General features: G+C 40.9%; 4 protein-coding genes across 4 annotated transcripts; 3 read left to right on the top strand and 1 right to left on the bottom strand.

Annotated features, from left to right (window-relative positions):
• The first annotated feature begins 3,186 nt into the window (after nucleotides 1–3,186).
• On the top strand, nucleotides 3,187–14,662 carry LOC118776169 (taperin-like). The gene is made up of 4 exons (XM_036526278.1): nucleotides 3,187–5,235; nucleotides 11,656–11,845; nucleotides 12,364–12,491; nucleotides 13,822–14,662. Exons 1-4 carry the CDS (start codon nucleotides 3,187–3,189, stop codon nucleotides 13,882–13,884), a joined length of 2,430 nt encoding a protein of 809 aa, XP_036382171.1. The 3' UTR covers nucleotides 13,885–14,662.
• Nucleotides 14,663–16,753: 2,091 nt separating this feature from the next.
• LOC118777251 (Sjoegren syndrome nuclear autoantigen 1 homolog) lies at nucleotides 16,754–20,015 on the bottom strand. Its single transcript, XM_036528048.1, has 3 exons — nucleotides 19,563–20,015; nucleotides 17,375–17,574; nucleotides 16,754–16,892 (listed from the first exon to the last, which is right to left on the bottom strand). The coding sequence occupies exons 1-3, from the start codon at nucleotides 19,612–19,614 to the stop codon at nucleotides 16,803–16,805; spliced, it is 342 nt and encodes a 113-aa protein (XP_036383941.1). The 5' UTR covers nucleotides 19,615–20,015; the 3' UTR covers nucleotides 16,754–16,802.
• Nucleotides 20,016–20,130: 115 nt separating this feature from the next.
• On the top strand, nucleotides 20,131–22,704 carry hdhd3 (haloacid dehalogenase-like hydrolase domain containing 3). The gene is made up of 3 exons (XM_036527927.1): nucleotides 20,131–20,278; nucleotides 21,067–21,401; nucleotides 22,033–22,704. Exons 2-3 carry the CDS (start codon nucleotides 21,072–21,074, stop codon nucleotides 22,426–22,428), a joined length of 726 nt encoding a protein of 241 aa, XP_036383820.1. The 5' UTR covers nucleotides 20,131–20,278; nucleotides 21,067–21,071; the 3' UTR covers nucleotides 22,429–22,704.
• Nucleotides 22,705–24,476: 1,772 nt separating this feature from the next.
• LOC118776814 (V-type proton ATPase subunit G 1-like) lies at nucleotides 24,477–27,108 on the top strand. The gene is made up of 3 exons (XM_036527398.1): nucleotides 24,477–24,666; nucleotides 25,640–25,740; nucleotides 26,669–27,108. The coding sequence occupies exons 1-3, from the start codon at nucleotides 24,585–24,587 to the stop codon at nucleotides 26,840–26,842; spliced, it is 357 nt and encodes a 118-aa protein (XP_036383291.1). The 5' UTR covers nucleotides 24,477–24,584; the 3' UTR covers nucleotides 26,843–27,108.
• Nucleotides 27,109–27,307: the final 199 nt, after the last annotated feature.

The raw sequence follows: 27,307 nt of genomic DNA, 5'->3' as shown, positions 1-27,307 counted from the left end.
GATATACAGTATCCCATTGAATGCATAATGTCACAACTTGTGCATTCAATGGGATATATGCACAATGGGAATTGTACAACTTATTCAGTGTGTGACAAAAATGTGCAATCTCTGCATTGCAGGGGAGCACTATTTTGTTTATTGGATGCATTTTTGTGGCACCAGTCTGAGGGCTTCAGCAGAATTTAGCATTGTAGTTTGGCTCAAAATCCTTTTCCTCTTTTACTGTTCTCATGTGCCATCTGATTAATGAGGATAAGTCAACAGCATCTTAAATCCTTTTTAATCTCTCTGTATGAAGGTATCAGCAACATTACTTAATTGCATTATACCACTGAGATCTCTCTGTGTTTATTCTGTGAGGTTAAGTTGGGACATCAAACATTCATAGCCCAAGTGAAGAAAATGTTGGGGTAAATCAGATGAAATGTCTAATTCTGTTAGAGGGCCAGAAATACAAACACAAACGATGTGTAACTTTGCTTCACTGTCCATTGTGAGTGGGTAGGTTCTATTAGGGTATTTTTCAAAAGATTAAACCCAAAGATTTCAATTTATATATTAATGTTGAAAACATGATTCACAATATAAATACATATTTATTTTGGATCACAATATTTAAAATATAATTCTTATTTTCTGCTAAATATTTATTTTTTTTTATAATTCCCAGTTTAGAAAAATTAAATGTATTCATTAAAACCTAAATCTTTGCTTGTGAAAACCAGACGTAGGATTTCATTTAAATATTATTAAATGAAATATTTATTTTAGACACCCAGGTTAAATATTTATTTTGAATTCAATATTTAGGATATGATTTGCACGTAAATTCTGTTAAACATATTTATAAAACCAGATATGATATTTGTTATGAATATTTACTCTTGGTACCATTACTGCAATCCAGATTTAATCAATTAGAAGCAATTTTCTGGTAAAACTTTAATCCAGGATTTAAAATATAATACCAAATCTGTAATTTCAGTCTGAATATAGGCCAAAGGACTCCGTGTACAGAAGGTCGCTTGCATGTCGTCTTTCTTCTACAAATTCTCCTGACTTAATCAAAGTTGCTCGGATGCCGGCCTATAAATAAATTGGCTACGTGTGCGTTACTCAGAATATACTACAGTACATGTCACTTCAGCGGAGACATGAATAACCTTAAAATGTGATCCGTTACAAGAATAAATGTAAATGAATCGAGCTATGGTCTTACGAAGTAGGCTAAGGGGAGCGTTTGGAACAAAATCCAGAGTACACACTACCCACCGACACATGAAACAGACGTCCCTCATTTAAAGATATGTTATTGACATTAGTCGAACGAATTCCGTCACAGTCGAGTTCACTGCCAGATAACTCAGTATTGTCATGTAGCAACCGTTATTTGGAATATTGTTTGCCTGCTCCGGACGTCCACAGGGAAAAAAACATTTGATGTTATGGAAAATAACTTGTTTTACTAAATAAGATATGGGTTGTGATTTAATTGAAAAAAGCAACAAGTAAGGGAAATTTACTTTCCGAATTGCACTTTATCGCGTACGTCTATTATTGCCGATAAGACTAAAGAGCAACAGTAACAATTTTACACGGTCATTTGCGCTTGCAGGATTCTGGGAGCTTGGACGTACACTCGATTTGCAATTGTCATGGTAACGCAAACGCGCTTCTTCAATGCCCGGACGGAATCATGCCGGAACAGTGGGAATGGAGCACTTTTTTTTAGGAGATCTTAATGGGTTTGTCCCATTTGGTTCTAAATAATATCTTGTTGAAAAAGTTTTGAGTAAGTTAAATTGGATCAGCAAATGTTTCATTGCTTATTTTTCTGGTAGCCTGCTACTAGTGGCTGTTGAAGTGATGGAGCAGGCTAGTGTTTATGGTAGGCTAATGGAGCTTGAGCGCTATAGGCCTACTGTAGGGGTCAGTATTTAAATCTACTTTGAACTCTGCTGATCACATGATCATAAGGCTATCGCTGAGATTGCTCGTAAACATTTCGGGTCATTTTGATACGGATGGAAACAAAACGAAGCGGCTTCACTAATTATCTGGAAGGAGAAGGTTCAGTTTACCCCGTTTTATTGCCTTTGAACTTTCATCGAACTCTCATCGAAACCAAACCGCCAGACCTCTGATACATGAAGGAACAGCAACTTTGCCTTCTGTCACTGGCATTCGGTCATTTGAATTCAGCTATAGGCAAAGCGAAAGTAATGAAAAGTTTATTTGTGATGTCTACATACACCTTCACACATACGAATGTGCTTATGTTAATTTGTCTGACGGACATCGCTGTTACCTGCGCATTACCTGACCTGTGTGTGCGGCCAGTGCGCGGTATGCCACTAATTCCACGATAAGATAAATCTGCTTTACGTGGGACGTCATTCAATATGATTATTATTAGTAACTGCAGTCGTACTGGTATTAGTATTAATATTGTACACGTGATGGCATGCTATTTATGGCATGTACTTTCGATCCAGGTTTATCTTAGCAAGCTCGTGTCGCTGTTTACACCGGTAGTGCGGAGTGATGATATTCTCGCGAAACCTTTCCCTTTTTCCATGTGTGTTATTGTCTCACTGACAATGTCATGTAATCAAATATGCTTCTCTGTAAGTACACCAAAATGATTCTGACTTAAAGCACCTTGGAAAAAGTTCCTCTCCATAATTACAAAAATACTGTCCGTCTAACTAGATGAATTTTACATCATCTGAAACCATATACTCTATCGATGTTCTTTACTTGATAAGTTTTTGACCTGAGTCGGGAATATCTCTATCTTATCTTCGCTTACTGAATTGCAAAAATGGGTTCTTGTTCCTGGTCGTAAATATTACAGAGGGGTGTGCTTAAAATCAAGAGAATTTAACGTGACTGTGTGAACATAGGGTCTGCTTTTTCACCACTGATGGGATTTCATCGGCACATGGATGTTGTGGGCAGAACTTTAAAACAACGCCCAGGGAGAGCGAAGGTTTTCCGTCTGAGAGTGACGTCTAAGGGTGACAGGTGCAGAAGGCGGAGTTAGAGAAAGCGCCCCGAGCAAGAAAGAGGTAGACGGTGGAAGGATGCGTGTGTGCGTACAGCGACGGACTGTGAATTGAGTGTCGAGTTCTTCTAAAGCAACCCCTCCACAAGTTTCGGAGGTACCGTCTTCTCCCCACAATGTCTGGCGGTGAAATAAGTGTGTTCCGTTGCGAGGCAGGACAAGACAGCTCGATGCCAGCATGGAAGAGAGAGATTCTGGAACGGAGAAAAGCAAGAAGCGGAGGTGTAGCTGAGTCTTACTCCAGCGCTGTCATGACCCGGTTTAACGGTGAGCTAAACGGAGACATTGTCTCCAGTCCGATGCCTAACAGAAACTACAGTGTCACTTCGGCTAGCCGGTACTTTTCAGGCAATCGTATTTTCACACCAGCCTCCCCGCAGCTATCGCCGTTTGAAACAGAGAAAGATACCTGTGCTACCAGCTACCGCTGTGACTTAACCGCATTGGAGAAGGATGTATGTACCGGCACAGGGAAAGAAAGTTCGGTGTTGCGGGACAGTCTGGGTCCTTTACAGGAGAATCTCTTCATTAAAATGGAAAAGGAGCGTAAAAAGCGTCAGGAACAAGAGAATGCCTCACGGTCCGTTCAACACATATTGGAGTTGTATAGTAATGTACCTGGCGTTCGGACTATACGCGCCGAGAATATTATAATAATCGAATCCGACCCGGATTACTTCCCGGAGCCTCAAGACATTAAAACTGGGTCCAAGCTGTATCAGAACGGGAGCTACAGCTCCCCTAACGACCTGTTGGATCTGAAAGGCACTGCAGTGACTGAGATACACGCAAAGGAGGTGGTAATTTACGATTCTCCAATGAAAAAAACCAAGGAGCGTTTGAGGACATTGGGCCGTCGTGGCTCTGACGGGGAACTGGAGATGCTGGAGGGTCGTGGCAGGGTCAGTCGTATGCTGCAGAAGTTTGACTGCAATTATGACAAGCTCCAGCCCAAGTCCCGCAGCAACGAAAACCTGCTGGACCTAGATGCCAGCCCTGTCGGGCAGAGAGCTCAACCTAAAGTACAGCCAGACCCAGTGCCAAAGTTTGTGACGCTCCCTAAATCCAACTTCACAGCTGTCAGTCCAGAATTTCAGCAGACTCCTCCACAGATTTCCCAGTCCAAGTCCCAGACTCTGCCTTCTAATGGGGAGCAGCAGAGTAGCACACCTTGTACCATACCCACTAGGTCTGTCCCTTCTTCCTCCCAGTTGTACAAGGTGGAAGGGGAATGTACTGTTCCAGCAGCCTCCCACAAAGGGCCAGAGAGGTCTCAGGCCATCCCACAGAGAAAGAGGGACCAGGACGTTTTGGACGCCTCCCTCAAACTCAAAGTGCCAAGCTCTCCGGAAAGAGCCCGTGTTTGTGCCGAGTTCCCCACCAATGTTCCCTCCCTCCGCCCGTCATCGACATCCAAAAACTTTGAGATTCGCCCCGCTCCTCTCCCGGACCTGTCCGCGCTGCCGGCAGATGACATCCAGGCACGAGCACTCGCCAACCTGCGCCTGCAGTCCCGCAACTCCTTCACCGTTATCCCAAAGAGCCGGATGCCCTCTTCAAACTGCACCATGCCCGTTAGCCCTGCTCGAGCTCCTCCCTCTTCCTGCCTGCCCCTCCAGCCGGAGACCCAGGCCGCAACAGTGCCAACATCCACGGCTCCTGCCACGCCTCTGCTCAATCCGAGCTCCCCAAAAACACAAGCGGGGGGGGTGGTCGTCAGGCAAGCTATAGAAGTAACATGCCCTAAGCCAGATCCCCCAGCAGCTCCTGAAGCCTCCCTGTCTGCGTCTGTAGAGCCTATACCTAACCTTCCTGTGCAGGTGCCAGAGGCCCCACCGGCAGATCGCCTGCCAGTCACTAACATTGACGATGTGGTTGTGGAGCACCCCCACGCTGCCGCAAATGCTGTGCTGCTCACCCGCAAGGGGAACACGTTCAAAGTGGTGCCTAAGCGTAGGCCCGGCCCCCACCCAGGTTCTCCAGAGCCCCCAGATCCCGCTGATGACCAGGAGAATGTCATTCAGCCCCCCAAGCCTGCCCCCTACGCTCACCTGGGATCTCTACTGAAGAAGCGCTACCCCAGAGTGGAAGAGATCGAGGTGATAGGTGGATACCTTTCCCTTAGCCGCTCTTGCCTTTCCAAAAGTGGCTCCACTCGCAAGAAGGTAAGCCATTGCCCTGCTTTTGCACACTGAAGTGATACACTGATGCAAATGCATAGTGCTAAGCACACAGGGGATCAATTAAGATTTTCAGTGGTAATTGAGAAGATTGCTGGATTACAGCCTGGTTTTATCTGGGGTATATGCTGTAAATTTCATTGGAGTTTGGGTAATGATGTTCAGATTAATAGGAATGTCTCAATTGCTTGTCACTGTGATTTTAGTTATCATTCCACATCATATTTTAGTAAATAATTGTTTGGCAAATTGGCTGAAAAAACATTTAAGTGCTTTAACCATATTAGATATCTACGCGGTGGTGATGTACCAGGTTTTGCCAGAAGGTGCATTCCACTTTGTATTGCAGTGCTGCAATGCCTTTACGCTGTTTTGAGGAACAAAGTAACATGCTTGTCATATCCTACCCCACAATAAATCTACAGAATCTCATAAAGGTGTTATGAGATCACTGGGATTTGGTTTGAAACACTTTTATATCAATCCAAGGCATTTTAACTAAAACCTGGCTCACTTAAATCTGTCTTAAATCATGACTGACTCAAAGAGATTGTTTCTGATTAAGATTCTTACTAGCTAATCTAGAAAGTAATGGAAAATCCATGTTTTTTGCTTTTGAACCACTGACAATGCTGTTCCATATAGTATGTGTTTGGATGTGTACTTGCACATTAGCACATGTAAGCATACTTTGGAAGATACCATGTGCAGAAGTTATACATTTTAAAAAGTAACAGTGATCCATTGGTGCATATTTGGTATAGAACACTCTCCTAGCTCCCCACCACCCCTTGTCACCACAGTCATTCTTGGTGTAACTGTCAGACATTTTTTCTGATTTGATTTGTGTTGGCATGCATTTATATTTGCCTGTGCTTATGCAGATGCCTTTCTTTGTAAGAGGCTTAGAATTTGCTCACCTGACTTCCATAAATAACTACAGCTGCAATTACGAGAGAGAGCGAGAGAGAGAAATGGATCAAGGGAGTAGGTGTTTGTGTTGGAGATTGGTACGTTCCCTGAGCTGTGATTGTATGTGTGTGAGTGTGTGTGTACGCTCATTTTGAGCAAGTGAGTCAAAAGTCTATTTTTCACTCTCAATGGGATAAGTGAAATTTGCAATTTATTCTGCCAGTTTTGTCTTGCTATTTGGCTGCCAATCACCTTGCCACTCAGTTGGAAGCAAGACAAATTTAACTTTAACTAATATTAAACACTGCAAACAGTGTGGTGTAACTGTCCTGCAGAAAAGTGAAAACACCTAGAACATGTGATAATTTATGAGCACAACTGTTGTAGCTGCTTTTAACTATGTTTAATCTGTTATTCAGTGTAGTTGTGGATACATGATATGCACACACATGCTGCTTCGTGACAGACATCAGTCCATTACAGCAAGAAATTAATTTGAACAAACCTTAATAGCCACAAGTGTAACCATCAATCTTTTGACCAGAAGCATTAGGTTACATCACAAATACCAAAGGTGTATGTGATTGAACTTATCACACTATCCTTGGCTGTTGTCTTGAGTTGGTATCAACTGGAGTTCAAAAAGGTTTGTTTAAATTATTGGGCTTCACATTTATCATGTATTCTAAATAAAAGAGATTAATACTTCAGCAGCTGTAGATCCTAATCCATTTATTCAATATTACACTTGGTTTCCAAATCAGTAGGGAGCCTTTGCTTTGTTTGTATTGAGCCATTTGGTGTAATTTTGTAAGTACCAATGAAATCAATGAAAGTGATGCATTTGTCATGATAGCCTGTAAGAAGAGCTACCTGTAAGAAGTTACCCCTCCTACGTTACTGAAAAGCAGATGGTAAGCCTGAAATTTCCTCCCTCAGCCCCACCCCCAGTCCCCCCCCCCTCAAGGTTTCATGGCTTCTGTGTCACAGGAAACCTGTAACTATGCCTGTGGCTCCGACTGCTTCACCATGTCACCTCTCACTGGATGGCACTTGCCATGTGCCATAAGGAAGCCGAAGCATTTCGCTTTTGGGTGTGACGTCAGCTTCATTGGCTGCGCTTCAGTCTCTCTCCTTCTCAGCACTTTTTCTCTGCTTGACCCCTCCCACCCACATCTTGATAATGTGGCTGTTTGCACACTTTGCAGGAGCTGGGCAAATGCTTTTATGGTATGGGCCATGGACACATGACCTGTCTGTTAAGGATTGTTGGTCTTAATCTCAGGCAAGCAGCTGCAATGGTAGACCCGGGCCTTTTCTTACTTTATTACTTTATTATTACCTCTAATTATAATAGAAGAAAAAAACTTTATGAAGTCTTTACGAATAGATAATATACATTTTAGGTAATACCACATTATTTGTCGGTCACTGCAGGTAGGTTATCCAATGCAAATAAGCAGTACAGTTTTGTGCTAAGCTTTTTTTTAGAACACGGAGCGGTCCTGCATCTCATTATTCACATTAAAGATACTTATTCTGGGTTCTTTTATCAAATGTTACTTTGTAAAGTGCCTCAAAATCACCTGCTAGCAGTTCATGCAGAGCCCAGTTTTCTGCTTCAGGAAGGAACGCAGAAGACAAGGCACACATTTGAATTCCTGAGAGTGGACCTTGACTCCTGAAAGTACATTTCTTTTAATAATTCACTTCCTCCGTGTTCCATTCTTTACTCCTGCTCTGTGCTTTTCTTCTCCTTCTTTCTCCTTTCTTTTTATTGCTCTTCATATTTCTTAATTTTCTTTACTTCATTTTGGTTAGCATAACTGCAGTCAAACATAATCGAGAAGAACAGGAAGGAGTTTAAATATATTAAATCTATTAATTAGACTTAACAGATGGACAAGAAAACAAAATGAGGAAGGAAAAACCAAATTAAAAAAAAAAACAAATTTACCTTTACTGGAGCTATAAGACTTTATTGAGTACCGTGATATGCAAAGGTCATTAATCATTTTGCTTTGGATAGAAACTGGTGAATTCCTCCCCTTCCCCCTTCCTTTTTTCCCTTCTTACATATGACTACACTTCCTGACACAGAAGAACTTGATTTGAACATCGCAGAGGTTCCAGTCGGTTAGGCCATCTTCTGCTACCTCATTGACACATGATCATATGAACCACCACTGTCACACTCTCCAAACATTGTAGCTGGTTCCACAGGAACTGTGCTGGTCTTAAGGCTCAGCAAAGCTTGTGGCCTGTTGTTTTCTTGTGAGCTTGTAAAGCGATACTGCCATCACACAGCAGACAGCTGCATTTCAAAGCTTCATGTTTCCATTTACTTTTACCTCTCACTGAGGGACTGTGGATGTGAAATTTGAAATGTAAGATCTCTTTTGCAAGCGAGGCCTTATCTCCATCAGTATAAATACCTCAGTAAGCTTGTCACCAGCACTCAAACATCTAGGAGGTAATATAATAATTGCATAATAGTGTCCAGCTCATAAAAGGTCGAGTGTCAAAGGGAAAAACTGCAGAAACCAGAGTTTGAATCTACATGTGATAGTGTGCATGTGTATGATTGTGGTTAACAGGTAGGATGCTGTGGTCTTTGGGCAAATCGAATCCTGTATTTTGCCATTGACTCAGCTTAACCCCAATCAGTCTGTGCCTATATGTCACATTTGACATTTAACTACATTCTGTTTAACTACCCTTTAAATACAGTCTCTGTAAAAATAGTTGAAGTGTTTCTGTAATTCTAAATCAGTGTCAGAGTGGTACAGGCATGTTTAAGTCAGGTCCACTCCTGAGTCTGGGCTGTGTTTGTGTGTGAATGTACATGTAAAAGAAAGAAAGGTGTGTGTGGATGTGTACATATGTGTGCCTGTGTGAGGACATTAATACGTTCAAGAGAGTGAGTGCTGACATCTCATCATGAATCATATCACCGTTCAATCAATGGTGTGTTGACAGTAAGTCCATGAAGTTGTTTGCAAACTGCACCTGAGGACTGTTTGAACTTCCCAATGTGAAATTAAATAGAAGCACAACACACAGTCATGCTGGAGTGAAGACTTTGCTTCACCAAGCCCTTAGACTGTTCTTTTTTTCTGTTTTGTGAAAATATCTGTGCAGGTAGATATAACATGTCTGTCATGAATGAGACTGAAATGCCTGAATTTTTCCAGTAAACTGGCACAGTGTCAAGTTTCAACTTCTCTGCTTGAAGCAGTAGAGCCTACTGTGTATGAACACAGCTGACAGTGTATGTCAGTAATATTCAAATTTTGCTCAGACAGGCTTTTATTGAAAACCTTCAGGCTAGCATGAATTAGAAAGTATGTTTTACAGTGTCACAACGTCCACACAATAATAGAAGACGAATTGGTGCTAACCTCCTCTTCAGAACAAAACCATGCATTTGTTTATCCATATTTAACTGGCATGTTTGTGAGAGACTTTCTTAAAAAGGCCATAATATTACTTGCTGTGTTTGTGTGGGTATGTTTTTGGTTTCATTGTGACTTTTGCAACTTGCAGAAGGAGATGGTGGGGCTGGCCAGTTATCTTTGTCACAATTGCCATAAGTTCCTCTTTCTTTCATAATCTTTCTCTTTCATTTTGAATGCTGCCTCTTCTGTCCGTCCACTTCGACTTCCAGGCAGCCGCCTGCCCTTCTCTGCCCCCCACCCCCCACATTTCCTGCTCTTGTCTCCGCTATATCCATGGTGCCAGTCGCTGGGCAACGCAACCAGATTGCAATTCTGTCTTGTCATTAGAATTCCTGGAAAAGGACAAGGCGGACACCCACCCACACCCAGACACAAAGACATGCTTTCAAATTTCGGAGTGGAATCTTCGCGTTTTTTAGGATCCGTGATATGACATTCCCAAACAGGGACCCACTGGAAACATTCTAATTTTCAAGGATGAGACGCAGAAAAGAACTGTGTACATGTACAGTTGGTGTGTGTATTCCATGAACTTCAAGTAAGCAGCCCTCTGCATGTGAAGGTTTGTGCTTTGGGGTTGGGTTCCAGAGAAGGTGTAAATTCAACCTCCAAATTCATTTTTAATATCTGCAAAAAGAGTCATTAATTGTATGACAATTAATCCCAGAGAACATGGATAGCTGGACGTAGAAATTTAAGTCCTTAGCTCTTTCAAGGCTGAATTTTAAATGTTTGGTTCCTCTTGGTTTTATTTTTTTATGAATAATATTAATATATGAATATTAATTAGGAAAGTGATTAAATAGGTAAGTTATCAATATAAAATAATATGTTATTAATATATATTTGTATTTTTGAAATCTGAGAATTTTGCAGAAATGTTGTTCAGGCATTACTGTGAAGCATTCATTTAGATTAAGCGCCGGATTACGTGCAGTCACATTTCAGATGAACGGTAGCAGCAGCACAATATATGTTGTGTTTCTCAGAGCTGAGTAATGTTCTCATAGAGGCACAGCACCTCTCTTGTCCCTCACATTTTGACACGAACCCAACCGGAATGTGTGGGGTTAGGACCTTGTGATGGAGATTACCACAGATTAACAGTGGCCCCCAGGGGGCACAGGGCACAGAGCAGGAGACTGATCCACTGTGCAGAGTGGTTATTAGCCAAGTCAATAGAGACAGCTTTACTTTTTACTTGTACAAACACACTTCCAGCAATACATCTCTATTTTCAAGGACTTTAAGTGGATAACTTCAGTAGATATTTAAATTGGTCGATTTAAAATTTTAAATGTTGTAAAAAAAAAAAAAAAAAAAAGTCGTACAAATCTTGCTTGCATTATGTGGGGAGTTGAAGGTCTGATCCTGAAGAGTCATTGGCTCAGGACCTGAGCTAATGAAAGTAAGAGAGAAACAGTGATACTTTGAATGTTTGACATGCTTTGACACAATTTCAATGCAGTACTGGCATTTTGTAAGTTTAGTGTTCAATGTCTGTCACTTTTTATTTTATTTTAATTGACTAATTTTATTGTATGGATCACCCCAGCTAAAAGCCTGGCTCTGTTCTATCCTTGAGGATTAGGTAGTGTCTGCATCCACAGTCTGTCACAGATGGTTGTATTTGTCCAATCCAAATGTGCAAGCATATCAGAATGTAAACCCAAAAGGCTCAGAAATAACGAGTCTATGCATCCAATACTTTCTGAGTAGTGCCAGACAGCTTTGCTGTCTGAATGTCTCATTCCTTTGCTGAGTATGACTTGCTGACTCAATGACTCTCTTTCATATCTTCATGTTAAGTGGTCAGAGTACATTTTGCTGCCTTTGTTCCCACCCCTCTATACTTTGACATCTAGTGTTTCTCTTTAGACTGCTGTGCTTTTTCTTATGCCCAAAATGTTTGCTTGTATGATTCCTTCAGCAGTTCAAGCTGAATTCTTGAGACGTCTGACTGTAAAACCAAACTGCTGGTTCAACGAGGAATAGGCAGACCATTGGCTAACTCCTTTTCCCTTCTGACCTGCAGCTGAAGATTTCATTCAATGAGTCAAGTCTCCACAGCACCTTTGAGTACCCATCAGAGAGCAGCCTGTGGGACAGCGGTGAGGGTGAGAATGAAGAAGAGGAAGGGGAGAAGGGGGACACTGTCACTGAGAGATTCCTCATCCCCCGTCCCAGCTATGTCACCTCCCCCACTTTCACAGCCAATACCATCGGTGAGAGGAGAGGGGGCGGGTTGATGAGATTGGGGGGGGAAGAATAGTGAGAGGATGGCATATTGAAAAATGTTGACATAGTGGAATTTCAGATGTAGCGGGCTGATATTAATTTGCGTCAGAATGGATAGTATGAAACGGCCCAGAACACAAGGTTAAGGGGGTGTAAAGGTGCACCCAGTATAAATTTGCAAGGGGGTTTTGTGTGAATCTGTGGGTGATTTTTAACACAGTTGGCTCTAATATTAGCATTGGGAGTGCATAGGCAAGAACAAACAGTAAGAAGAGGTGGGAAAAAACGATGAAGAACAGCAAGCAATCAGGCAAAGTGATATGTGTAGTAGAGACACCTGTTGGTCACAAATGGTAATACAGCCCAGAATGTGGGAGAGACTTCTTGATAGACATCTTTTATTCATATTCAAAACATTTGTTTCTATGTGCTTGTCAATGCACTGCAGCTACCAGCACAGACATTACTGTGTGTTCACATTCTCTCCCACTTTATTTGATGACAGATCTCTCCAGTTACACCCCCAAGCACTCTGTGGATTTCAGTGCCTGGCAAGAACACAAGCATGAGAATCATGGGATTCCTGTGGATTCCAATACTGAAAGTGCTGAGGTGTCCCTTCAGGAAGAAATGGTGAGATGTGTGTGCATGTGCATATCTGTGCCTTTATAAAAATAAACTCTCCACAGCAAGATTAACTCCTCGGTTTTATCATGGCCAGATTTTTTTTACAAACAGAAATAGACTCAAACACGTTTAGTGGATCAGGGGCAAGATGGTTATGATCAAACACCCAGAAAGCTTTCAATTTCAGTTAGGATGGCATCCGGTTTCAATTTTAGGTTGTCTCCCCGTCATAGACTTTTGCAAGTAATCTTTCAGTCAAGCACCAGATAATCAGGCAGGGCAACACCCTTTTCAGCAAGAGAACCCTGTTAGATTTTTTTTTCAAATTTTTTGGGACCCATCTTACATGAATAAGCTATTTCTTTTTTTCTGATTACATTTTATGTCCTTAGTCTGTATTTTCATCAAAAAGGGTTCAGTTTAATTTCACTGGATCCTTGACCTCCATGATCAAATCAGACAATATTATATAATTATACAACAGGACATATTACAAAATTTACAAGTCAAGTCCATCTTTCTGTATACACGTGCACTTTCACTCTCACCCAGATAGGATTGCAGCTGATTGGGTCTGTTGCCCCTCTTACAAGGGTTTTAGTTTTTTTTTTCCATTTCATGTAAGTGTACTGGATGAAGGAAACATTCATGAACCCCTGGTATTTTGTTGCTTTTCTCCCTTGCGTCAGAACATGTACAACCTACTCCAGAAAACTCCCAGCATATTTAACTTAGTAGCTCCAAAAGAAAGTGTAAGCAATGCAGTTTGTCACAGATGTGAGCTTGACAAAGGAACAAGTGATTGTTAAATGCTTTGAGTTTGTGATCATGTTCATTGATTGGTCAATGTAAATTGTGATTGTACTGTATAGAATGGATTTAGGGGAAACGAAAAATATGAGCTCCATATACCACTATTCTGTACCATTACAGAAGTATAACACTTGACTCTGAAAATCATTTCCAGCCAGTTAAGCCAAAGTATTATTAATAAACAGGAACTTCCATTAGAATTTGTGAGTACAGTATATTACATCATTTAGCAGACGCTTTTACTCAGAGCAACTTCCAAATAAGTGCATCACTAAGCTAAGAGTAGTTATCGAGAAGTATTACAGAGGTCAGTAAGATACTGAGTTAAGTGCTTAACTAGTGGAGTGTTTTTTTTAAAATAGAAAATAGGGATAGATAGGATAGATAGAGGAAGGTAGACTAGAGATACAGCTTTAAGAGATGAGTTTTCAGCTTTCTCTTGAAGGCACCCAGGGAGTCTGTTGTACTGTTCTGGCTCCTTGTGATCATGTTCATTGATTGACTCTAACTCCTTCTCTCCCAGCTTACTCCAGCTGACAGCTCCTCCCACTCAGGCTTCATCAGTGACCCATCTCTGTACTTCTGATTGGACCATAGCACACCAGCCAGACACCCAGTGCCAGCCAGGAGCCACGCTGTGTGCCACGTGAACCACTGCAAACCTCAGCAGCCACTCCACCTGAGAGAACTGTCAGAACTGTAACAGCACAGCTGTGATGCAGGCCATTTCAGGCCTTAGCTCAACTGCGTAGTGCTAGCCAGTCAGCGCCCACTAAAAAGCAGACTCATAATCCAAAGCACTTATATGTATACTGAGCCCAGGTCACCCATAAAGTGCAAGTGCTTAAAGGAGACCCGTGAAAAGTTGACTTTATACTCTGTGAACAGGTTTCATTCACTAAAGTCACAAAACACCCAACCCTTGAAAAATATGTAGCCAACACCATCTGGAAAGGTTTGCTGAGGTCTACACAGGTCATGGTTCAATCTAGATCAAACTGGTTCTGCTAGGGTTTTCCTTCTAAACCAACCCTAGAAAGGTAAGAGTGTAGGGTACTGTAAGTAAAAAATAACCAAAACCTTCAAACATAGCCAGAAAGCCAGGGCTTACACAGATGAAGACATTGTGGGATTCAGCCTTGTTCCAAGAGAATAGACAAAACAAAAAACGAATTAATGGAGGGGGACAAAAACTAACCACTTTTATACATTTCTAGAGGCTGTGATTGTGAAAGGGTGCCACAATCTTCGTGTCATTTCTGTATCGGTCAGTTTCACTCCCCATTCAGTTTGACCACAAACACATACTTCTCGACTGCTTGTAATTTTTTTTGGTTATGTGATTCTATGTTTTATATCAGATGCTGGCATGTCTTAAAGAGGCCAGAGAGGGTTTTCAAACACCCCTGTACAACTGCCCACCCTAAGACTTGGACCTAGAAGTAAATTTTTGAATTACAGCTTTGTGCTTTTTGATTCAAACACCAAAGAGAAACCCATTTAGTTGACTTAAAACTCACCTTGGATTTCTCTATCAAATTGACCAAATCTTTCTATGTTAAGAATATATATATATAAAAGGGCTATCAATATTAACACATCAACCTATACAGCTGAGTAAAAAAACAACTTAAAAAAACTATTTAATTGCAATTGCAATTGCTCATAGCCTTTTGTAGTTAATGTCTCCCAGGGCTGTTGGCTAAAATACATGGCTATTTAATTCTGGCTCCAGGGTGGTATTTGAGCTCTTGCCATAGGCACTTCAAGCCACCGATTAATCCACAGAGTTTTAAATGACTTTGTGTTCAGCCAGATGCAAGATTATGTGATGCAGGCAAAACAAGTCAGATTGGTTTAAGGGATTTTGGTCTGATCACCCAAGCAAAAACCATATTTTTCACCTCTTCCTTGCACAAGGACTATTCTCAGCTGGCTCTCCTTAATAACACAAACACAGCTAACAGACAAATCCATGGAAATGTCAGAGCCTTGGAACAGAGTGTTTAAATAAAGTAAAACTTTAATATTGTGCGTTTGGTAAAAAGGTAATCTGTACCTATTGTAAGGCCTACAGTATTTCAGTATCATCGAAGTACAGACATATTGCAGTACATATATGCTAGTTCAGTGTAGTGCTTTCATTTATGAGAGCAATATTATAAAGCTTTTCACTTCCCTCAGAGTCTTAGTGCATTATAATAGTCATATTGCATTTTCAACAGTTCATTCTCTGTAGGACTTTATAGATTTTTTTAAACGTAATTGTGAAATTTGTTTCAATATACATCCATTTTGAGGAAGAACATGCTTCTTTTTTAGTATCCTCAGTTGTTTACATTAAGTCCAATTAAAGGACCATGTAAATTGTGATTTTACTGTATAAATCAGATTTAGAGGAAATGAACATTATGAGCCCCATATGCTTCTATTCTGTACATTACAGAAACATGACACTTGAAGATTTGAGATTTCCAGCCAGCTAAGCCAAAGTCTTATTAATAAACAGGAACTTGCATCTTATCTTGATCATTTATTTTGTTTTTATTTAGATTTATTTTTAAATCACTGATTGATCCTTATTGCATTTTTAACTTTGAATTATCCTTGATTAAATCCTATCCTAGCACTATTTTATTTAATCTATTTACAATGGATTAGTCTTTTTCATTACAAATTTTATCTTGATCATTTTGGAAATCATCTTACAGGCCTAATAAAATAAGCATATATGTCCAAACAATATACTTTGGTTTAATTTGGAAATAAATACTTACATATACTTACCATGTAATCTACACTGTATACATGGGCCTATCTGCTCTCTAAATCTAATTTATTAATAATCTTGGGTTAAATCAGAACATAAAGCAATATGTTGTCGCATGCAAAATCATTTTGACCCAACTTTTTATAACTGTAATACAGTCATGTATATCATTTCTTACCAACAGTCATTAGTAACATGAAGTGCAAACAATTGTTTCTGACATTTGGACAATTTGCAAAGTGAATCCTGTAAATCTTTCTTTAAATCCATGGTTTTGCATAATTTATACCAACAGACTTTATTATTCCAGTAATAAATTTCAAATACCAAATTGATTTTCATAACTATGGTGTGTTCACATTTCATTTAGGAAGTAAACCCCAACCTACTCTTTTATGAGGTCAGACTGGAAGAGTTTGTCATATCTTTGTTTTTCTGTCAAGGTCAATTTATCCTTCAGACACTGAAATAACCACACATCAAAACTATCCTACAGCAAAACAGCACATGGTTGCTAAAGAATTAGTTTATTACTTGATTAAAAAAAGAGATTCTATCAAAGGTACTCAAAAACATTGTCAAACATACATAAAGAAATTCATACCTAAATGCACACACACACATACATGAATATATTACATATTCTCTCCTTTAGTGATCTTAAAGCTGAGTGAGTCTGGACATCTTTGAAAGGGAGGTGGAGGTTGAGGTGGCGTCTGGTTAAGTAGGTAGTCTTAGCTACTTCCTCTGGGGTCAGTGACTTTGCTGAGGTTTCCAGCTTCCTGCTTCAGCACACTGAGTAAAGTCTGAGAGCTCTCCAGGATCTGCAGGAGATTCAGGGCACTTTTAATATTAAAAGAGCTGGCCACACACAATCGCAGGCTCTTCCTTTTTGTATCTGTTATGCTGCATTTCACTTAGATTGCCAAGGCAAGTCACACAAACTAGCCAGTCCCACTACCATCAAAACACACACCACCCTGCGAATGGGTCTGTGCAGCTGGAGTTATTGTTGTCTTTTAATCAGTGCAGCTTGGGAGACGCAGTTCCCACACTATCCCATGGGGTAGTAATTACACATAGCCTGAAACTGTAATGTTATTGCAACCCAGCATTCTGTGACTCCCCACTCTGACCTGGAGGTGCATTCTTTCAAAAACTCCCAAAAAACAGTGCAATTTCATAGTCTAACAGTGCTGAACACACTTTGAGACAGTACTGTACTTAAACTTTAGAGATGCTTTACAGACTGTAGTGGAGTATTAGCGAGTCCTGGAATATACCTGACAGGCAGCAGTCTACTGACCTTCATGTAGGCAGCCTCGGTCTCGGCGATTGTGCGGTCAAAGTCTGCACGGGCGGCCAGCCGGCGGGCCAGGCTCTCGTTAACACGGCTGAGCTTCTCTGTCAAAACGCGGATGTCGTGCTGCAGGCGCCCCTTCTCTTCCTCCTCTTGCTGGATCTGCCTGTTCAGTTGGTCCCGCTTTGAGCACAGATCTTCGATGCCTGGACAAATCAGTCACAGGTTTGTGTTGACTTGTGTGTGATTGTCGTATGACACGAACTTCAATGCATCACAGGTAAGCTCCCTGCAGTTAAGTCTCCATTCAGCAAAAAGACCCAGTTACTCTATTTGTTGGGAATACTTAGTGTGAGGGTCCTTAACTTTATCCAATGTGATAAAATGTATCATGTGCTTTTATTACGTATTGGATAATTGCCCGTGTGTTGGTTTCTTGTGATCTAACACTATTTTAACTTGCAATTGCTAATGCATATCCACACATGTTATGCTATAAGTTGTTCTGAGTAATGGCAGCTGCCGCAGTAACAATGATGATGATGCAGATGATGATAATAACAGTAGTAGTAACAGGAATGACAGCATCTATGCTAAATCTGGATGAAATCATTTATGCTTGTATCTGTGGTAAAGACAGCATGCTTACCAACTTAAAGGCACACACGGCTGACTCAAGCCATTTCTGCCTAATTGACCAGGGAGGAAACTGAGGGAGGCTTAGGAGGCTTACTAATGAGGCCTTCGGGAACCAAGCCAAATCAACATTACAACTACAAATGCCACTGAATTACATGTAGGTAAGTTTTTTCCAGCTGCAGTAAGGCAGAAAAGATAGAATGAAACTACAATACTCAACAATAAATTTCATTTAATTACTGATGTGCACAATTAACAAAGACAGTTTAATTGTACATAGGTATGGTTCAATGTCAGCTCCAAAACCCATTAAGTTGAATACCAAACTGGTAAATAAGCATTCAAATTTTTTCAATAATATTCCATTGGACTTTGTACTGGATGTTTCATTACCAACTTACATATACAAACATTCTAAGCATAAATGAAGTATTTTTAAATTAATATTACTCTCCTTTAGGTATACAAAAGAAATGTTTAAGACCTGCTGAATATCAAATTTAGAGCACAATTTGGTAAAATTCTATACAAGTCAGAGGCTTTGTGTTTACTTGAACACACAGAATCAGTTTCATGGCCTTGCTGCTGCTGTCAGCGAAATATTCCTTGGGTGTTGCTATACTGGAACGCAAGCTGCACAAAACAGAAACACCCAAACCCCCCAATGACTTCAGTTCCACACTCCTCTTCATGCTGAAGAATGCCCAGAGTTTGCTGGCTTTTTGATGCCATGACATGAGTAATGAAATGTTAACAAGTATCCACTTCTACCTCCCACTACTCCCAGTACGAGTAAAATAAACACGGTTGCACTCCCTCAGCAAACAGCATCAACAGGTCTTTCAAAGAATGCGTTCTCATCATTAAGCATATTTGTTACTCTTGGTAATGTTTGCTTTCTCTACACAAAGATGGTCTCTACACAACAATGGTCAGTGACTATTGCTTACCTTGAGTATGAAGTTTGGAGAAATGCAGAGGGAGGGGAGAAAGCCATGCAGTGCAGTGAAGGGAGAAATCAGCAGAAAAAAAGACAGACACTAGGCCTTAATAGGAAAATATCCACCAAATCTCAGAATCAATCCTATAACAGCAGCAGAATGTATCGTGCTGCGTTGTGTGTTGGCTAATTCATATCAAAATGTTGTCAATAAATCCTGTACCTTCACCCCTGACTGCTAAACCAACTTGGTTTCACCAACTTGGTTTGGCAGTTGGACTATCTCATACATGCTGGACAATTTTGCAGGAGTCCCACCACTTGTTAAAAAATATCGACATCGTTTCGCAAATCAGATAGCAAACTTGACTAACCTCAATTTAAAACTTTAGGATGAAGAAAAATCAATAGATTCTGGCAAGATGGCTATATAGTTAGCTAACATTAGTATACCATCTCATCAACTAGCTAGCTAACTTGATAAGTTTGGAAAGCTATGCCATTAGCTTTGTATTTCGCAAGTAAGATGGTGTTACTGGGGGTTACTAGTACACACTTAGCTAGCCAATTAGCTAACAGTGCGCGATAAAAAGAGTAAAAAAAAAAAGTACATACATTTGACGAGTTCGTTGTTGTATGTCTGAAGCGCAGCTCCTTGTTGGGTCATGGTACCGAGTCACAACCCGCGCCCACAGACCTTCCGACTCTTATCCCAGCCGAGGGAATCCACACGTTGTCTGACGTTAATGATATTTGCAAATATGCATACAATTGCCCTGTCCCTACCTCTTTTCCTGTGCTGGTTATAATAGCTGTGACAACTTCTAAGTAATGCCACAAGTTGTCTGTCTAACGCCACTCTTGGGTTTCCAGGGACAACAGCAATGTTTAAAGGCGGGGACTCCCACAAAGGACAAGGGTGTTCGCTAAAGAACACAGAATACCCTCTCGTGTGTAAATAGCAATAGTTTACGCTTATGCTGAGTAGAAAGTTTACGTTCACGGTGGTGGAGAAAACAGTCAGCTTTCTTTCCCACACTTCCATGCATAACTACAGTGCTTGGCGGTAAACCCATTTATGGTGGTTGCAGCAGACTGTTAGACCCTCCGAGGAAAAAGAAGGAACGCGTTAGTTTCACTTCAAGGTTTCCGGGGGAATGCTTTAGCATGGTGCACACGAAACATTTTTGCAAGGTTGTCTGGAAGCCTGTAAACCGTATGCTTACAGTCATTTTGTACTTCAGTGTGGTACAACAGAATTGTTAGATAAGTATCAAACAAGATCACTCTGTATCTTGAAAACAAGTTGACAACTGGCATACCGTCAGCAGGTATAAATTAGCTATTTAATGTGAGCTAACGTTTAATTCCAAGTAGCTAGGCTGGCTAGCTAGCTAGCTGTAACATTTAACTGTCAAAAACGTAAACACAAATCCAGTTTTCCCACTCAGTATATGCACAGAAAATAGAGATAGAAATACAGGTGAAAGCTGTTCTGCATTCGATTATATAATTGTGTAACGAGTTAACAATAGTTAGTTATTATTTTCACAACGATGTCAGTCTAGCTCCATTTGCTTTTCGGTTGTAAAGGTTGCTTGCTTGTATTTGATTTTCGCACAAGAATTGTGCGTTTCACACGAATAAAAGTATTATTTCTAGTTAGCTGTCTAATCAGACAAAGGCACTGTAAATAGATGGCTACTTTGCTTGCTTGTTAAAATCCAATGATTATTTCCATGCAGGTGCACACACATTTTATTTATTCAGACATATTGCAAATTTGTGATGATAAACTGTGATATTAGAATGTAGAATTTGATAATGTCATGAACAGTATAACGTTTAATATAAAGTTATATTCCCCATTTAAATTTAAATAAATAAATAATCATAACATTTTGTATGTGTTGTAATGATATATGACGGGATATTTCTCATTTTTATATGATGAGAAATTATTCTTACTTCATCTGAGGTAACATGTCTTTTTGTTCCAGGGAATGTGCTACGTATGCCTGTACCCATCTGTCTGTGCCACATTTTGGAAGAAATGATATCCATGTTTGTTACTCATGATGGGTCCGAAGTGCTTGTCTATATGCATGTTCCTTGGCAGGTTCCATGCACAGGGGGGTGCGTTGGGTGCTGTGGGATGTGAAGGACACCCTCTTGCGAGTTCGCAGATCAGTGGGGGAGCAGTACTGCAGGGAGGCGAGGCGGGCAGGGCTCACTCTTCCTGCTGCTGAGGTGGAGGCAGCCTTCCGTCGTGCTTACCGCCAGCACTCCAGCCTGCACCCAAACTATGGAGTGGACCAGGGAATGGGGGGACAGGCCTGGTGGGCAGGGGTGGTGTACGACACCTTCTCGCAGTGTGGCGTGAGGGACCAAGCCCTGTTGCACAGGCTGGCAGAAAATCTCTACCATGGTTTCAGTGGCCCTGAGAACTGGGAGGTGAGTGACAAAGCCACAACAGTACAGAGACAATCAGCTCTGTTCTCAAAGGGGTTGGTTTTGATTATAAAGAGTGATAGACCTCACTGTATTCTCACCAGTGGAGTTCATTGGAATACAGTACAGACGAATAGTCAGTCAAAGCACATCACCATCATATTAATAAGATCAATTTATCTCTTTAGTGTGGGGGTAAGCCTTGTCTAAAAAAATTTTACCTAGGTTTTTTACAGGTTTACAGGTTGAAATTAGGGCAAACCCTATGTCAACATTGTGCCTTAAATTGTTTCTGGAAAGGCCATGTGATGTCTATGACAGCCGTAATGATTCTGAATTTCAAATTTGGATATAGGAGTGTCTTTTTGAATTGAATCTGCAACAGTAATTCTCTTGGAGCTATCAGCTCTAGAAACACATTCATGTCATGATGAGTCTTTATCCTTTTCCACAGATAAATGCTATTTTTAACTGAGGAGTTTTCAAGAATACAAGCCATCACATGATTTTGAATTGTTGTATATGCTGTTATCAATGTAGGTATGAGTGGTGTTTATAGGGCAAGATAGATTTCAGTGGTACACTGCTATATCAACCACATTATCATTATCCTTATCATTTGTTTTGTGTTTAGGTGTTCCCAGACTCAAAGCCAGCCCTCCAGGACTGTGTGTCCTTAGGCATGCAGCTCGGGGTGGTGTCAAACTTCGACAACCGCTTGGAGGGGATTTTGCATGGCTGTGGGCTTTTGTCCCATTTCCGCTTCCTGTTGACCTCTGAGAGGGCTGGAGTGGCCAAGCCTGACCCAGAAATATTCCAGCAAGCATTAAAGCTGTGTGGGGTGCCACCCACAAGCGTTGCACACATCGGGGATGACTATGTCAAAGATTACCTCACTGCTCGCTCCTTGGGCATTCATGGCTACCTGCTTGACCGGAGAGGTGGAGATGGCCGGCCAGAGGTTCCCCCTCAGCATAGACTGCGCTCCCTGGATGAACTACTCACACGACTTAAGGAAGATGTGCATTGATGCACATCACATCAATTTTACTAATGTGCACTCAGATTTCCAGGGCCCCTACAAAGAACCTGAAGGCCCCAAGTTCAACAAATCTTTGGTGCAATGGCATTGCCCACTTAAAAAAAAGTATTGAGGCATTTACTTATTTCTAGGGAACATTATAACAGGATAAAGCCTGCATAAGTGAAATCACTACTTATTTTAAATACTGTATGATTAAGAGAGAAGACTTATTTGAGCTTGAAAAACGTGTGCATAAATACAAAATAAGGGTTTTTTAAATAGTCAGGGATTGGTTGATTGTTTGCAGATTTTGAGGAATCTTTCACCTATCAACTAATAAATAGTGACTCACATGCATGGGAATTTTGATTTTTATTCAAAATGATTATATATGTTAATAGGTGAGAAACTCCTGGGATCCCCAATGCTGGTAGTTGTTTCATGAAGTATATGTTGCTAGAAAAAACTGAATTTATCTTTTATGTAGTTTGTCTTATGAGTGGACAAAAAAAATATTATTATTATTTTGGATAAAAAGGGTTATCAGAGCCCAGATTAGGTCTGTGCAAGTCAGGTCAAAATTCTATCACTATCTATTTTATAGACTAACAATTCTATGTATACTTAATATGTCCTGTGTATGTCTTCGCTCTCACAGCGGAATTTAGCATAAAATAATGGCAGACACCTGGGGCAGTTTGCAGCATGACACACATGAATGCAAAATAATCAGACATGTGAGAGAATTTGTCTACTGTTACAAAATTAGATACGTAGCTGGCATTTTGTTTTTAACTTCAAACTCACATCCTCTGGGGATGCATGTGAAGCCTCCAATACTAAGAGTCTTGGAAGAGGATGGGTTTAGAAGTAGGAAAATGAAGAGACCTACTCTAACTTCAAAGATGAATAAGCTGAGGGGAGGATGTGAAGCACATTGACACTCTACACAAATGCAGTGACAAGCAAAAACTCAGGCAAGTGGGTGTGCTATATGTCACTGATTCATCCATGACGGGCACAATAATCTTCTAGGTAGCCTCTTAAAATGGATTTTGACAGGCTATGGTTGAGGGGGAGTAGAAGAAAGGGAAAGCCTACAGCATGTTGCACAGAGCTGTTAACAGCTTCATTAAGAAGCTAAGAGCTCCAAGCACAGCTAGACTTCTCTTCATTGAGGTGCATGTTTAAGTGTACTGGCAATGGTACTCCTTAACTGCAGCCAATATAGTTTCTTCTTCCCCAAATGGCACCACTCATTTGCAATTCAAAATATACTTCATTTTTCAAATTTTATTCTACACCTCATATAGTATTATTTGGTGATAGGGGTTGGGGTGAAGGTGGAGAAGATCAGCAAGAAAACATCAATAGAAGATTTCTATTTAATGTCAGAATACAAATCCCATACTATCATATGGTTTGGGGCAAACTGACCAAAAACAACAACAAATTACTTTTTCAGGTTTATTTCTGAAACATAGAAAATGAAGTTAGAAGATAAGGTTTTATGCTGAAATTTTAAAAACAACTAGCTTAGTGATGCTGAACTCAAAGCGAGGTCGATTTGATCCATACTATCACAGAAGGGATGAGCATGTTCGTTATAACATTGTTGGAACATTAAACAATAATCAACAACATGCCCAGTGGTCGATTTAATGAAAAGCCCACAGTTGCCGTTTTCAGGTTTAACATATAGGCTATTGTATATTCTGCCTGCCATGGAAAAGAAATACATGTTCACGTTTGGCCAGTTAGGGAGTCGTCGATTCGGTGACTCGTCTGACAGTTTGTTCGATCATCCTTAATATAAATATTCTCGCGCATTGTTTTTCCCATAATGTTTGACATGCTACCGAGAACACCGTCAATTTGTTATAAAAACTATCGCGGAGGACGAGATTGCTTTCTGGGCCTTAAACGTCAAATTGTAGTGGCCGCTGTCGAGTCTAGGAATGAACCAATGGTTGCCAGTTCAGCACGTCAACAAACTCCATCAAACTCTTCCGCTTTGCTCACGCTCGCCCCAAGTCACATGTCACATGATGCGCTGTCAGCTGGCTCCAGTGTTATGCTCATCGACCTCTGCCAACCGGCCGTACTGACCCATCCATACGTTACCGTTTTCACTACAGTTCTGCACGATCGTACAGCTGAATATGGCAAGCCAGTCTCAGGGAATTCAACAGCTATTACAAGCTGAGAAGCGAGCTGCGGAAAAGGTTGCAGAGGCACGGAAACGTAAGTAATAAACATTGTAGTATGTTTTTATTCTTGTGGGTAATGGAGGATGAATGACCTTTTCTTCCGGCGGGCGTAAGCTAACTAGGTATCTGTCTATCTACTATACCTATTAGCTACAATTTATGTAAACGCCCTATAGATGTTTATTGCTATGAATGAATATACTAGCTAGACTGATAACCAGCCATCTACCTTATTATCGGCTCATTATTGCTAGCTAAAGGTAATCAGTTCGTAAACCGATTTTTTTTATTATAAGACAGCTAGCGACTTGGCTTAATTAGTTCAAAAACTACTAAAGCCGTTTATTTTGCTAGCTGTTCATACTGTATAATTTGCTAACAGGTAGATTCGTTCGGCTCGTTTGCGCCATTTTGTCAGATCGATAAATCATACTTTCAGTTTCTGCCGTTTTTCTAAATAAAATAGCTATTTTGCCGTCAGATGTGTGTATGTTATTAGCTATTAAGATGGCTAAAAAGGTAACCAAAACTAATTGTCAGCCCTCCAAGGGAAAACTGTTCAGGGATCATTTCTGTGAACTGCCCCAAAGCTGAGAACGTTCAGGTCCCGAAGTGTGGGCATGGCACAGTAGTTGGAGGCTTTATTTGGTGTAATGTAGAGCCTGTTTCAGTGGAAGTCAGTACTGAGGGGCTACACTGCCTGGTATATCACAAGCTTCAGATGAAACTGAGATAGTACCATGTTTGCCCTTCATTTTCTTCATCTTTCACTCCTCCCACAGGACTAATGAGAAGAGATACACTCTTGAGCCTCACTTCTGTTGCTGATCTTTGGCAAATTTAGTCAGTTTCCCCTTATTTTGTATTGGGATATTCCAAGTTCCTGTTTTTCTGTGTGGGGCAATACTCACACAACAACTCCCAGAGTCAACGTGCCCACTTGAATCTACCATATAACCATATAACAGATTGTAATAACTCTTTAATCCCTTCACGTGCACACCCAGGTAAGAACCGTCGCCTGAAGCAAGCCAAGGAAGAGGCCCAGGCTGAGATTGAACAGTACCGTTTACAAAGAGAGAAGGAGTTCAAGACAAAGGAGGCAGCGGTGAGTCTGACAGAACCACCTGGCAAACACTATGATAACTTTAAATTAGGGACATGACACAGTGATGTGTATTGCATGATATGTAACACTGCAGAAGCATACAAAAATCAAGTGATCTTAGATGGGTAGTTTCAAACCACATTTTTATTACCATTTATTTGGTGGATGCCAGTGCCAATGGACTTTGGAAATTATTTTCAGCAAAGCAGATAGGATGAAATAAACCCACTCATTAGCTTCTCTCATTCGTTATATTACCACTAAGACAAAATGGAAGAAATAGGAAGTCAGAAAAGGTACTTTAGCCAGTTTCAGCTTCCCCAAAACAGTTTCTCAAAGAATCAATTGGAGGGCAATGAAGAAGCTGTCTGTTTGTCTATCCATCAGACCCCCTTATCCAGAGTGACTTGTTACAGTACAGCATACATATATAAAATTAGAAAACATAATCTGCAGTGCCTAAAAGCCAACACGGGCCCATCATATTCTGTGAACAGAAATTTCTAAGCAATTGCAGTATTAATCACAGTCATGACTATGTTTTGGATGAAGGTACAACAAAAATGGCAGATATGCACTAGATTTTAGTTGGAAGGTTAGGACAAATGCGAGTCAGGTGAACCCAGGCACACACTGAAGAGATGAGAGTGGAGTTGGTGAGTGATGGCTGTTCTGGATGAGGTCAATAGCTCATTCCACCCCTGGGACCCCTAGGCTGAGAATCAGCAGTCCCTTGTTGAGGGTTCTTATAGCAGAGGGACAGGCAGATGACTAACGGGGGAAGGCAGTCAGATTTCAGCAAGTGCGGACATTGTATCTGAGGGCCCAAAATGGCAGCGCCATGGTTGTTGAGGTGGCTGACGCATGCAACTGTGAGCAAGTGGAGAAAGGTGTAAAGATAAGGTGCTTACGGCGTCTTGTCCCCCAGGCACTGGGTTCCCATGGAAACTCCGCGGTGGAAGTAGACAAGGAGACCATGGATAAGATGGGTGGCATCCAGAACAGCTACCAGATGAACCGTGAGGCGGTGCTGGGCAACCTGCTGAAGATGGTGTGCGACATCAAGCCCGAGATCCATGCCAACTACCGCGTGGCTGGGTAGGACAACTCCTCCCACTCACCCTCAACATGCGGCAGGATAAAGACTTCCATTGTGCAGCAATCAGGGATGCTCCAGGCGTCGCTTGGAGATTTAAGCTGGTTGTCATTACAGCCTTTTGCTTTTTGTTCGCGTTCTGACTTTACTGTTCTCTAATGTTCTCTCCCTGTTTTAAAGCTGAGTTCTGTGGTCAGCCCACCGCAATTTGAGTCCTATAAACAGTGCAGATCCATTACACTAAAATGTGTGCCACTAAAACTAGCATGAAACAAAAAAAAATCTGTATCAGAATATTACTATTTTAATCCTGATAGAAATGTCTGGTATTTAAAAAGATTGGGAAGAATATGTTCTGAATTGCATAAGCCCCATTCACAGAAGCCAGTCATGGTGCTGGTTATGCCAAACAGGTGAGTGTTTATCTGTAAAGTAGATTACTTGGATAAGAGGATACAGCTGGTAAAATCT

The sequence above is a fragment of the Megalops cyprinoides genome, chromosome 4 (genome assembly GCF_013368585.1).
Source record: "Megalops cyprinoides isolate fMegCyp1 chromosome 4, fMegCyp1.pri, whole genome shotgun sequence".
Taxonomy (NCBI): domain Eukaryota; kingdom Metazoa; phylum Chordata; class Actinopteri; order Elopiformes; family Megalopidae; genus Megalops; species Megalops cyprinoides.
This window is presented reverse-complemented; position numbering and strand designations above follow the sequence as displayed.